Raw genomic sequence first — 14557 nt, forward strand, 5'->3', positions numbered from 1 at the left:
AGTTAAATATAATTTATTTTTTTAAAGATTTTGAATTTTAATTCTCTATTTTTAGAAAATTCTGAAAAATCTATTAAAGGTAATTCTATATACACACCTCTTTTATATTAAAATCAAATTAAATTATTCTTTAAAATATAAAAAATAAATCTTGAAATTGATATATAAAAAAAACAAATAAAAAATATTTTCACCCTCGAATACACGTTACAATGAAATGCATCAGATAAATTAATATATCATACATGATTTATTTGACATTAAATATGATCAAGAGTTTAAATCTCTCTTACGCTTCTTATTTTAACTTTTGTTTTCACACAATAAATTTGTTGTAATATTTAAAGGTTTATTTAAGCCTTTTAAAAGCGTAAAACATCGTATGGATGGATTTACAGGACACAACGGTAAAGGAGAGAGTGTATGTGTATGTATAAGTAGCTGGTGTAGAGGACCGGTCAAACCCACTTTCTCGAGAAACACATCAACAACATGGGACCGCACACACCTAAAATCTTCACCTTTCCCCACCATACATCACATGGAACCTCACCCACCCAATCTTCCCTCGCCCAGTGCCTTCACGCGCCCTTTCACTTTGAGTTCCAAGGTTCATTTATGTCATCTTGTCCCAAATTCCCCCTTTCATTTCATATATGGATAACACCTATTTATTATTTTAAATTTTGGATATTTTTTAAAAATATATATTTTAAAATTATATGATTATTTATTATTGTAAATGTGGAAGTTTTTTTTTTTAATTCTATTACATTATTTATTTTAATAAAATTAATTAACATAACGTGAAATCGAGCAAAGGTTCCGTTACTAGTCATGTGAATCGAGTCAGAGGTTCCGACATCCTTACATTTTTTGTCTTCAATTAACTACCAACCTTCACGATGAAATCAATCGCCTCCGGAGATTTTAACTTTCACCAAGTACCGTAATCAAAATTTAATACGGGAGATTCGTTTAAAACGTCTTGTATTCACATATGCATAACAATGATTAATTCGGTAGTTGAAGGGGAGTATAAGTTAGTTGGAAATTTATAGGGAGAAAAGATGACAATAGGTGAAAGTATAGGTAGTGAAATGTAAAAATAGGCATATGCATGATCAAAGGCGTGATTGAGTTGAATGCTTTATGGACATCTACACACGCATCGACAGCTAATGGCAAACGGGACATTCCCCAAATCTCTCACACTTGACAACACCTTTTGATTAAATGGATTTAGATTTAGATCCATCATTTTAGTCACTTAAAAATCAGATATAATAATACCGTGATATTGTATATTCCTTTTTAGTTTTATAATCATGTTAAATCATACATTAAAAATGTAAAAAGTAAAAGAATGTTTAGAGTCTGTTTATCAATTTTTTTATTAAGTCATGTATGGATAAATTTGTATGTCTAGATAAATAGGTGGTGTTTACGTTTTTTATCTGAACCAACAGTCTAAATAACATATATGACCGTTTTACCCCCTCCCAATATTAATTATTTGAACATCAAAACAAAAAATCATAAAGAGGTCGACGATGTGGTGTCTCATTCGGGAAGGAGGTAATGCTTTAAATAAGGGGTAGGAGTGTCATCTTTGTGGCTGAATGGGGACAACACACCATTTTTATTCGTGTGATTAAGCCATGTTTTGTGCGATAAGCCGTAAGTAAACAACCCAAATGAGTTATGCGAATAAGCCACATAGACCAATAAGCCTAATTAAGCCGCAGGTAAACAGTCTCTTAGTAGGCTTTCTATTAAGTTCTATACGGATCAAATTGTATCTGTGGATTAATCTATCCATATAGAATGTGAAGGTTTTTGTTTGAGAAGTTCTTTTTCATATACGCAGATTTAAAAAGATTGGGCTGTTTACCCAAATGTTTACCCGGTAAACACTTAACAATAGGAATTAACACTACAATTTATTTTGATGCGTAAGATTTTAGTACATCAAAACATATCGAATGCAACAATTTACTGGGTAAGTGCTTACCTGGTAAGAGTCGTCATCCTCACTTACCGGATAAGACTCTTCATCATTCTCATTGCTCTTACCCGGTAAGATTCTTTGCCCTTCTCATGTTCATCCGATGAAGAAATTTATGGCGTTAAACACTTACCAAGTAAATGTTTAATAAACGGCCCCTAGACTTTCTGCATGAAATTCTTATGTCTTTCATTTATCGTACATTTCATATCTATTTTCTCACCTTTTCTTTTACCGTTCATTTTGTTATATAAAATTAAATGCTATTGATAATTTTCGATAAAAGAATACATCATTTGATGGTTTAGTTATTACATATAGTGATTAAAATTATGATTTAATCATATCTAAGTAATTGTAGGTGGTGTTTATTTTTTTAAAGATGTTAAAGTCTGAAGTTTTATTTCTCTTCTGGTTTATAAAAGATGGTGCTGAAGTCTGAAATCTAAATCAACAAAACTATTTGTTTTTATAAACTGATCACTGTCTGAATTTGTTTAAATTGTCTATTTTACTGATTTGAAAATTATAGTGTTGAATTTATAGATTAATTTATACAATTTCACATAATTATTCATTATCATTACGAAATTTATATTTAAATTATATAATTAGCATTTATTTAAACAAAAGTATGTTATTAACGGTATTTAACACATTTAAAAACCCTATTAAAATACACCAACTGAGAGATGTGAGGATCGATTTGGTAATGATCAATTGAGATAAATGACTGATTAAGGCTAATCGATTAAGAAACGTCGTTGCTAAAGGTTTCGAGAACAATAAGAGACAAACAAGAGATTGATTTACCTCTTACTAGGTAAGAGGACAATAAGATATAAGAAGTTGTTTGTCAATTGCTGAATGATTTGGTGCAGAATGATTAAGTGGTCAGAATGATTAAGATGCACTTATGATATAGTGTGAAATGAAATATAATTGTTTGGTAATTGTTTAAAAGGAAATTAAGATGTTGAATGGTTAAAAGAGACATAGGATACAAAATCATTCAGAGGGTTTTAGAACCATTAATAGACATATTTTTTTTTTTTGCCAAACAAGATTCACATCTTAATGATTCAAAGATTATCTCTTAATGGAACTATTAAGAGGTAAACAAACAACCCCTAAGTGCCTCTGAAAAATTAAAACAACAAACAGTCTGAATGACTCTATCTCTTAACAAATCAGACATAAAAGGTTAATAAGAGAGGTTTTTTTTCAAAAAAAACAAAACAAGGCCTACTAACACAGTTCTCACAAATTCTTGTTAGGTATCTGAATTTCCAGATATATAAATAAGATATCGTGATTAAAATTTAGGGACATTTTATGCCGATGATTACCATTTGACTCATTAACTGTCTATTAAAATTAATGAACTAAAAGTATATTTTTATGTAACGTACATAACATGACAACTACCAAACCATATATTTCGTTACATTGCTTATAAGTCATAAATGTGAACTTCGTTTGACAAACTTAAAGCTACAAGGTGGTCAAATCGTTAAGCCAACTCACTAAGTCTTGAGTTTGCCGTTAATATGTCGAAAAGATTGAAAGGTCAATAAAATCTAAAACATATCTTGCATTTCAAGACGGATAGTTGATAGGGCAACCCATCAAGCCTTCGATTAGAACGGGTGGTTGATAAATCAAGGAAATCAGTTAATTATACAGTTCTAAAATATTTATATCACAATATCTGATTTGAAAACGCACAACACTGCACCCGTAGATTTAATTATGTGCAACACTTTCTATACGTCTTCTAATCACTTGCATCGTTTTCTCAATGAATACAAATATTTATTTTCGTAGAAAGAATCTCGATTACAGTATAACGACACAAAACAAAGTATGCAAAATGTCCCACATGCATATTGTTTATGGGCCACAACTTTATAAACATAAGAATACATAAATGTAGCCATCGCCAAGAATCTTAGACGTGAAGTTGTAACCTTTACATACCTACTTCATGAAATCGTGACATTTACGTTTCAAAGGACCAAATTGTACTGCGATAGTTGAAGTCAATGCTTCGAAAAACCTTGTGCGAGTATCATCGAATGACCTTTCTAAACCATCGGCAACCACAACCAACGACAATGTCAGCGGTTTTTACTGAATTGCACTTGATCTTCGTCCTTTTCAATGACATCTTCCTCTTGCTTGTTCATCATCATAAAGAAAACAAAAGGTCTCACTCGTTGAGATCGTCAAGTTAACTTTTTTCCCGAATGTTAATGTTTGTCAAACACGATTTTCGCAAATAAATAATTATGACTTCTATCAGGTAAGATTCTCGGTCCTTAACATGCTCAATTAGTCAGGTAAGTGATATCAGTAAACACTGAAAAATAATAATTCGTTTAATATTAATTTAAAAAATTGGGTAGAGATTAAAGAAACATTGAAAGACGGTGTATGTGTATTATTTGGTTGTCTGATTTGGGTAATGCGGACGAAGACAAATACGAAAGCAAACGGTGAGGCCGGATACCAATGAAAAAGTCGTCAAAGCATCTTCTACTTCCAAAACACATATAACAAAGCTTTTATTTTAATCCAACCATTTTATTGAGCTTAATAATTAATCCAGAATTCATACCAATCAAATGAAGGGGGCTCTCAGTTTCAAAATTACCTTTTTTTTATATATTTTTTTCAAAACGAATTTTTTTATAATACGTTGAGATTTTTAGGTCAAAACACAGAAGGTTTCGTACCTGCAACAAGCGAAATATGAAAACCATACAAATCAATGAATAATATATGGCTGGACGACAAAATAAAGCAAGTAGTCAACATAGTACAACTACAACACAAAGATATAACGAGGTTTTATGGTCTTAGAACCGTGTACATCCTTTAAACGAGCTGTAAATGATGTATATTCAACCAAATGTGTAAATAGGTTATAAGAAATGTTACCCGAAAGGTTACAGGCACCTTTTTACTTTGAAAAGGCCCAAATGTATATGTGATCACAAGGAACAAATGAGCTTTAAGGGGCCGTTTGGTTCATGGAATTCAAAGAAATTTGATGCAATTGGAATGACAAATTTATTTGACCAAATTTTAATTCCTTTGTTCGGTTCATTTTTCTTGAAATGGAAGGAGTCCTTCAAATTCCATTGAATTCCACAAATTAATGAACTCATCATTCCTTGTCATAATAGAAGGAACTGAATTTCATCACCATCCACCTACCGTCCCACCCCGTCCCACCACTAAGTACTGTAGTCTTCACAGCTACCACCTTACCACCCACTGCCTCACTTTGGCCCCACCCTGCTTGCCCCCCAGTAACCCCAACCTATAGAGCAGGGTGGGGCAGGAGTGGTGGGGGTAGGGTTTGGGTAGGGGTGGGGAGTGATGATAGTTGTGACCACGAGAATAGTGATGATGGTTGGCAGGTCTTCACGAAATATACTCACTCTCATCCACAAACAATCAACCGCAAATTTTTGTCCCTAGTGTAGTTTCAAGAAATATAAAGGCACACTAAAACAAACCAGATGCACCTTTAAGGATCCTAAAAAAATTCCCACTACATTGAAATGTTGAAGCAGGACTTAGGGGTGTTTAAAAAACAATCGAACCGCTCAAACAAGTTGAACGAAGATAAGTGGGACCTTTTTTGAAAGTTTGAACGGTCTAGCGGCCTGGTCGAATCTGAAAATAGCTAGACCGCTCGGTCCGGTCCAGTATGCGGTCAGAATGTTTTTTAGCGGTTTGGGCTGAACCGGTCGTCAAAATACATATGAAATTATGAATTAATTATATTTTATTTTCATGTTGTAAGCTTATCTTTTATGGTGCAATAAAAAAATTCATCCAAGACATTAAGGTGTTGTTTGGTTCGTAGAATTTCAAAGAATTTCTAAAGAATTGGAATTATCAACTCATTTGATCAAATACCAATGCATTTGTTTGGTTCACATATTGAAATGAATTAAATTTTTTGAATTCCTTTGAATTCCACAAGTTAATGAATTCAGCATTCCTACCAAAGGGCTTTTGTCCAGCGGTATCGTAGTCTTTGGCCTCCTAGGATGTAAGAGGTTCAAATATCACCAAAGATGAGGAGGGTGTGTGAGTTTATTTGTTACATTTGTCGTACATAAATATTATATACTTCAATCCTTCGTTGACATAAGCGAAGGAATTGAATTTCAGGGTTGAGTTCCAGAAAGAAAGAAAGTTATGATAAGAAGCGTAAAAAAAGATCTTTACCCTTGCTCAATTTGTTTTCTTCAACTTGCTCAATTTGTTTTCTAATTTTGGAGATAGATGTTTTACTCCGATGTAAAATTTCTTTAATACACATAACTTCTACCAGTTAGACTAGACTGTCTTTTGTGATCTTGTTTGACCGGTTTGATCATTTCATGTCCAGAAAATCACTTTGGGAAAAAAAATTAAACCACCATACATTTTGTTTTGTGGTTTTAGGGTTGAACCGTCCAAACTGGACCCCATACACTCCTCTCCTAAGTTAATTAACGTCCACAGTCCAATTCTTGTAAGGAATAAAAGTCTCTTGGATATGAAAAATGCATTAACAATTTATACCATACATTGATAGCTTATTATTTAAAATTGATATTAAAATATGTTTAAATTAGTAGTTGAAATAGATATACAAAACTAAACGAGGTAGATTTGGTAGTTGAACAATCAAGACAACAATATTGGACATAATCCAACGTCGTCGTTTCGTGCGATATTATTGCCCAGTAAGCTATAAATCTAAACAAAATATTTTAATAATCGTGTGGAATATATAAAATAAGCTTTAACATTGCAAATGATTGAAGTTACAAAATTTACTTTTATTAATACTTGTTATCAACTACGTCTAGATACATTAAATGACCGTTTATCTAAATGCTTACCCGATAAGTGTTTACTGATAGGATTCAACATTATATTTTGATACGCAAGATTTTAGTACATTAAAACATATCGAATGCAACAAGTTAATGGGTAAATGCTTACCTGAGTAAGAGTCGTCATCCTTACTTACCGGATAAGACTCTCTATCCTTTTCAGTGCTCTTACTCGGTAAGATTCTTGACCCTTCTCATGTTCATCCAATAGGAAAATATATCCGGTAAACACTTACCAAGTAAGTGTTTAATAAACGGCCCCTAAAACATTGAGTATTCAAATAAATATGAACGTTGCACCACTTATCTCTATCTAAACAAACACTCAAATAACTTTCATACAGTACAAATATTCACTAATGGTCTAATACAAACATCCATTACGGAGCAACAATGAACAATATAGGTATAGATGAGTTACTGAGTGCCGTTTAACTACACACTTACCGGTCAAATTCAACATTATCGCTTACTTATCAGGTAAGATTTTAATCGCTAAAACACATCGTATGCAACAATTTATCCCGGTAAGCGCCAACCATGGTAAGGGTTTTCATCCTCACATACCGGATAAGACTCGATTCTTGCCTTCACTCTTACCGGATAAGATTTTTAATCCTTAACATATTCATCCGGTAAAGTTCGGATAAGACTCTTGATTCTTGCCTTCACTCTTACCAAATAAGACTTTTAATTCTTTAACATATTCATCCCGTAAAGTTAAGTGAGTTGGTAAACACTTACACAGGTAAGCATTTAAGTACAAACAACAAAATGTAGATCGTTGTATACCAACTAAACTGGTACCAATCAAATTGATATGATCGGTACCGAGAATTGATTGGTTTAACTTGATACAAGTTTAACACCCAATGAACAATTAAAATACAGTTTTATCAAACAAAATCAGAGTAAACACAACAATTTAAAGAGAGCAAATTTATAGTTATCTTATTATAAAATGTTGCAAGGGGCTGGAATTGTCATTCCTACAAACTTTCGGAAGCAAAACGAAAATAAAAATCACCAAAATAAAAGCAAAAGCAGTAGCAGTAGCCCATATCCAAAAACCAAAGAGTAACCCCTCTCTGCTGCATTAAAAACTTGTACGTTAAAAGGGACTGTTTCTACTACTTCTTCTTCTAACCCTAAAAACCCTTATTTTTCTGAAACAAATCCCAACACAAATCCTCCTTCTAACCCAAAACGGAGCATTTTGCCACCAACAATTCCTTTATTCATTCAAACAAACCAAAACCCATCTTCAATTCTTCCTTCTTCGTCGTCTTCCTCTATACTACTACTACTACTACTACTATTATATTATGTTCCTAAAATCCCTAATCTTCAATACGTCCATTCTTGAGGTAATCGGAACTCCGCCGCTTGTTGCCGGTGGTTGTTTCGCCTCTGTTGGGCCATCAGAACACTGCTCCGGTAAATCATTTCAGCATCTGAAACGTTTAACAAACTTCTAATTTAAGCAAACATCTACCAAAGGGTACTGGTGAAATAACTCGAAAGATTCTGAAAGGTACCGTAATCAGGAGCAAGTGGGCCGCCATTGCAACGAGATTGAAGCTTAGATTCAGCTTCCATGGCTTCCAGGTTTAGGTTTAGAGCCTGCACAACTCTATCTGGAAGAAGAACAGTCGAACATCCTGAACAGATTCAACCAAAAAATACCCAAAGATGTCAGATCTAGAAACAATTTTTTTTAAATAAATTTTACTAAAATCCAATTGGAATTAAAAAAAGAGTACAGAAAGAACAGACCTCTTTTCTTTAAGGGTTCAGTCGGGGCTCCAATGTGGCGAGGCAAGAAAACACCAGTACCGGTGGATTCTCGTTTGGTGTTAGGGTTTCCGAGGAACACAGCTCGCATACCCGACCCAGGTGGTCGGGTCTGTGGTTGCTGTTGCGATTGTTGTGGAGTAGGCCAAGCAGATAACGGCGGAGCCACCACCGGCCGGCCGTTCCCACCTTCACTTCTTGCTCTGTGCTGCTGTATCATTTCAAGATACTGCTGTTGCTTCGCCATTTGTTGCTGTCTCAACTGCTGAAACTACAAACAGAAAATGAGAACAAAATGTCAGCGGGTTTATTTCGAAATCGGTAGTTTTCGTGAAAACAAATTGTGGGTCACTCTCACTCACTTGAGCAACTTGAAGTTGTTGATAATGGAGGCTATGGCTTGGTGTTCTTCGAGGTGGTTGTGCGGCTAAGAAATTTTTGTTTGCGTTGTAATACCTCGCAGCGGCTTCTTCAACCATCCTCATCCGAGCAACTTCACCGGCGGCAGCGTGTAGGAGATCTAAAGAAGGGTCGTTGCGTTTTACGGGCGCCGCCGTGGCTGGCGGTGAAGAGCAATTAGGGCTTCCCCTGCTTGAACCACCCTGTTTACAACCACACAGTGTCGATTGTGGCGAGCCAGCCATCACCCTTGTCGACTATTTTAGCACACAAATTATCCCAAATTAAAAATCACGATGAACGGAATAATATACAAAAAAAAAAAATCCCCCAAAAAAGGGTGAAAACGATACCTTAGAGAGGTGGTTTTCGAAGTTCAAACTGGCATCTGATCTCCAGAAATCTTCTTGAAGAGTGGTACCAGCAAACTTTCGGGTCAAACCGCCGAGATAATCTTCTTCATCGCTCTCTGTCTCGGTAGAACCCATAACAGACTCCACCGGAGAACTCAGATCCGAGTTTGGTCCGTTTGACCCAAAACCATAAAATCCAGAAGAACCCTGTTTGGAACGAGTACCGGAGTTGGGTTTTCCCGGCAAGAAGTCCATGAGTATGTCTTCGTCGTTAAGGAACTCCGGCGGCAGCCAAAACTCGCCATCGGCCAACTCTTGCGCCATGGAAGATTTTATGAAAACGAAATAAATAAGCAAGTGACTGAAGCACGGATTTCGCTGGTTCTTAAAAGGGGGGTTAATTATGGGGTTCACGCCGTCCGTCGAGATATTGAAGATTTGCAGAGATATTTAATGGGGGAGGTAGTGAGTGTTGGGGGGGTATATAAATATGGAGAAGAGTGGTGAGTGAAGAGCACGCGCCTAGAAGAGAAAGTGGGGGAACAATAGAGTTTTCCCTCTCTTTTTTTGCTTTTGCTGAGGGTATTGTATGCAGGTTAAAGGCCATTGGATATACGGGTCGGGTGGGTGCTGTACATGGGTCCTACTATGTGAATGGTCACCCTACTTGCATGTGAGATTACCAAATGGTATCCGTTTTTTTATTTCTTTACTTTTTGGATATTATTTTACAATTAAATTCTAGATTAAATTATTATACTTTTAATAAAAATAAAATAATAATTTTATCTTAATAATAAAGGAAAAAAGTAAAATAATAATTTTACCTTAATAATAAAGGAAATAAACTGATTTTTTCCTTTTATAATTAAAAGTAGCATAAAAAGCTAAACCTTTATTTTTCAAAAATGGATATTTATTATGAAATAAATAGAAATAAAATTAAAAATTAAATACATAAATTCCGGAAAAGAATAAAAATAAAACTGATAAACAAGATTTGTATGATTAATAACAAATCATAGGAATTTTGTTGTAGATAGATAGAGGGAATTGAGGTGGTGGGGGTGTGGGACCAGGAGTCCCCGTTTTTATGGTTGTACGGCCGTTTTTGTTGCAGGGTTCGTGAGAATGGAAGGCAAGTGGGGGCCACGTCGCCGCTTCCGTTCCTGCACTGCGTCGCCACGACTTGACTACACGTGGCAGTTATGCTTTGCATGTAAGCAATCTTTACTTACACTCCCTACACTTCACCTTTATTACACAATCAAACCATCTTCTAAAATTTTAACACAAAAATGATTTTTTTTATGCATAATCAATTAATTAATTAAACAAAAAATTCAATTTTGATGAGTATACGTGACAAATATATTTTGGGTATAAAATTATTTCTTGAATGAGATTAGAGAACTGGTAAGTTGTGTAATTTTTTATTTAGAAGGGGATGTTTGGTAATTATTGAACTGTGAAGGGGCTAAATGAAAACGTCTTATGGAAGTGGGGTGTGAGGTGTGAAATTTGGTGGGTTGACGGTTATACCCTCATGGGAGAGGGTAAAAAGACAGGAATAGCCTAAGGGTAATAATTCTGACAGGTGTCAGGTAGTGGTGCGAGTGCGGCGGGTTCAGGTTATGGTGTGGTCATGTTCAGGGAGTGATATGATATGAATAGCAAATGGGGAGTGAAGGTGTAAGGACAGACCAAGTTGGAACTCTATATAATATAAATCAAAATACTATCAAAGAAATTGTATGACTAAACATAACTATAAACTCTTAGATGATTTTTATCTGATAAATACTGACTCAGTTATAAATATTTGTCGTCAATTAATTATGGTCGGCAATGTTATCCAGAAGATAAGTGATGATGGTGACTCTTATCCGATAAGCATTCGATAAAGAGCCCCTAAATCCAAATGTTTGATGTATTGTTTAAAAGTAATACATAAAACTCATATTTTTTGTATTTCCTTTGTCCCCTTTTATATTTTTTTGTTGGAATATATAAAATTTATATACGATAAAAAGTATTGATTCACCTTTCTTATATTTATTGAGATTTAAATTTTTGATCTTCCTGCTTCATTTGGATTCAACGAAAACAACATTGTGTTCCAAATCATCCACTGCTGAATCTTCGTTCACGAAGATGCAAGTTGGAGTTTTTGAATGGATTTCGAGGAAATTAACGAATGGATCCATACAGTGGGGATCATGGATTGATAAGCCAAATCTTTTGTCATTGTCATCGTAATTCTTTCGTGGTATTTAACCTCTGCATCGTGTCTGTGTATTGGGTGTGGTTTGTGCTGTTCTTTTCGTCCTGGTTGTCTTTCGCCATGGTTTTTTCGTCTGTCCCTCCCCCCTCCCCCCTCCCCCTCTTTTACTGCACCTCGGAGTTGTTTGTTTCGAGAGGCAATGACCTTTGTATTTTTGCATGTTTTTAATGCATACTACCTTTCAGATAAATTCTTTGATCTTCATAGATGTGGGATTCTACTAATAACTCCAGTACAATTGGCCAGTGACATTTTTCATGTTCTTGAACTTTTTTCTAAATATCACTTATTAAATATGATGTAACATAAGTTATGATACATCATATTTAAAAAAGCGAAATTGACCAAAACGTTTTCAAATTAGATGCACTAGGGACACGAAGACATTCAATGCCTATAAGGCCGAGGGACCAATTCGATAACAAGTTCCCACAATATGGAAAGATCTGTAATAAATGAAGTCGAACGAAATCGAAAGATTTGTTGTATGCTCACAATGTTTTGATTTGAATTACAGGTAAAAAAATGCAAGGATTTATAGATGTTATTGAATGTTTGGTGAATGTTCTTAGAATGTTTATGGTTTTACATGTTTAAAGATGAAGAATGATTAATTTTTTGTGGATGTCGTGTCACATTGCACCTACAAAATAACTAAAATATCCTTCGGGGGACGTTACCTCTCTTAACGGATAGACTGGACGATGTTACTGGCAGGGATATGCCAAGTATAAAGCAGAGGGAATGATTATGCATTTTCATGGAACATTGGAAAAGTCTAAGACCTTGTTTGTTTAAAAAAAAAACAAAAAAAAACTCTTATCAGCATTTTATGTTTAATTCGTTAAGAGATAGGTCAAACTGTTTGTTTTTTCCCAAATTTTCAGGCGCAGTTATATCTTACTATCCTCTTAGCTGGTAAAAGGTAAATCAACCTCTTATTTGCCTCTTATTGTTCTTCACATCCTTAGTAACGACGTTTCTCAATCGACTATCTTTAATCGTTCATTTCTTTAAATCGATCCTTACCAAATCGATCATCACTTCTCTCAATTAATGTATTTTAATAGATTTTAAATGTGTTAAATACCGTGAAATGATGATGAATAAATATGCGAAATTGTTTAATTTATCCATAAATTCAACACCATAGTTTTTTTCTAATGAGTAAAATATAGACATTTTAAACACTTTATCAGTTTGCAGAACAAACAATCTTATTGATTCAAATTTCATATTTCAACACCATCTTTTATAAAGTAAAAGGAAAATAAGACTTCAGACTTCAACATCACTTAAAAAAACATACGCCACCTAACACTATATTTATGAATTTGGGGGGAAAATGCAGGAAAGAAGGGAAGTACAATTCATAAAACACATTTGAATTGTTGTCAATTGTTTAAATTCATTATCTTTACTCAAAATGGTTAATAATTATTGTAAGCAGACTGAACTAACCTTGCAAAGATATAAGCGAGTTGGAATGTGCGCTCGAGTTGACAAGACAACTTCTGTTCAATATGAAATGGCAAAGTCAAAGCAGCACAAGTGTTCCATTGATGATACAAGTACATTGGTACATGTATGATATGTGTATGTTGCAAGCAAGCTAGGACAATCTAACATACACTCAAGTCAGTTAGAGTTCTTGTGAGATTCTCTAAACTGGGATGTACCCATGTTTATAATTTTTCATATATGTTCTACGATAATTAAATGAGCACTATGTTAGTATGAACGCTTTAAGCATGTTGACTATAGTACAGGTTCCATGAAGGATGTTATGCAAGGGAAATTTGGTTGGATGTGTATGAGGCTTAGTTTTGGGGCAACGATAGCGAAAAGGCGTGATAACACAGTTAATGCAAAGAGTCAAAGACATGTATCAAAAGGGATGCCTTTGATCTTGACCGATGTACAGTTATCAAGTTAACTCCTTCACCATACGAGGTCACAAATGAGCTCATGAGTGCTCGTGTTCGAGTTGAATGCACGCATGATTAGCATAATTGTTACGAGATTCTTGTTATATATATATATATATATATATATATATATATGCCTCTTTGCAAACTATCTAAATACTATAAACCGTGTAAACCATACTATTTTTGTTCTTCTCACAAATTGATTACCGTATAAACCATAATTAGAATTATGTCTTCACATATGAAACAACTTATAACAGATACTGTAGTCAACATCACTCAGAACATCCTTCGTGGAGTAGCATGTTGACTATAGTACATGTTTCATGAAGGATCCTTGCATAACATCCTTCATAATGCTATTCCATATAATACAACTTATACTGAAGCTGACACGTTTTTAATGTCAAGGCATTTGTTTTGCAAAAATAATATAGTTTATTTTATGGGTATATATTTGGATGCACACAAAAAATAACAACTTATAAGCTAGTTTATTGGAATGCTACTTGAAGTAATGTTTTGTTAGCTTATTGTCACTTTTTTCAATTATAACACTCGTTAATATTAATTATTATTCATTACTATCAATTATAAATAAACTAGTTGTGTACCCGCGCAATGCGGCGGGAGCCATGAATTTTAACGATTATGAAGTTCCACTGGTTTTATAAGATAAGATTTAACGATGATATATGTTACATTTGGTATTTACATATTAATACAATTTGAATAAATAAGAGTTATGGTTCCAATTACAGACTATCGAAGAAAAAATTGTATGACAGTTTAAAATCCAATATATTTAAAATCCAACATATTTAAACGACTCCACAAATGTGTTCGATTTACACCAAGAGCAAAGAACCAAAAAACTTGAGTTT

General features: G+C 34.2%; 1 protein-coding gene across 1 annotated transcript; it reads right to left on the reverse strand.

Annotated features, from left to right (window-relative positions):
* Positions 1–7836: 7836 nt before the first annotated feature.
* LOC112507081 lies at positions 7837–9916 on the reverse strand. The gene is made up of 5 exons (XM_025111491.1): positions 9459–9916; positions 9069–9362; positions 8689–8977; positions 8451–8573; positions 7837–8366 (listed from the first exon to the last, which is right to left on the reverse strand). Exons 1-5 carry the CDS (start codon positions 9780–9782, stop codon positions 8260–8262), a joined length of 1137 nt encoding a protein of 378 aa, XP_024967259.1. The 5' UTR covers positions 9783–9916; the 3' UTR covers positions 7837–8259.
* Between the last annotated feature and the right edge of the window lie 4641 nt (positions 9917–14557).

Source organism: Cynara cardunculus (genome assembly GCF_001531365.2).
Source record: "Cynara cardunculus var. scolymus isolate 2C chromosome LG 2, CcrdV1, whole genome shotgun sequence".
NCBI classification, from domain to species: Eukaryota; Viridiplantae; Streptophyta; class Magnoliopsida; order Asterales; family Asteraceae; genus Cynara; species Cynara cardunculus.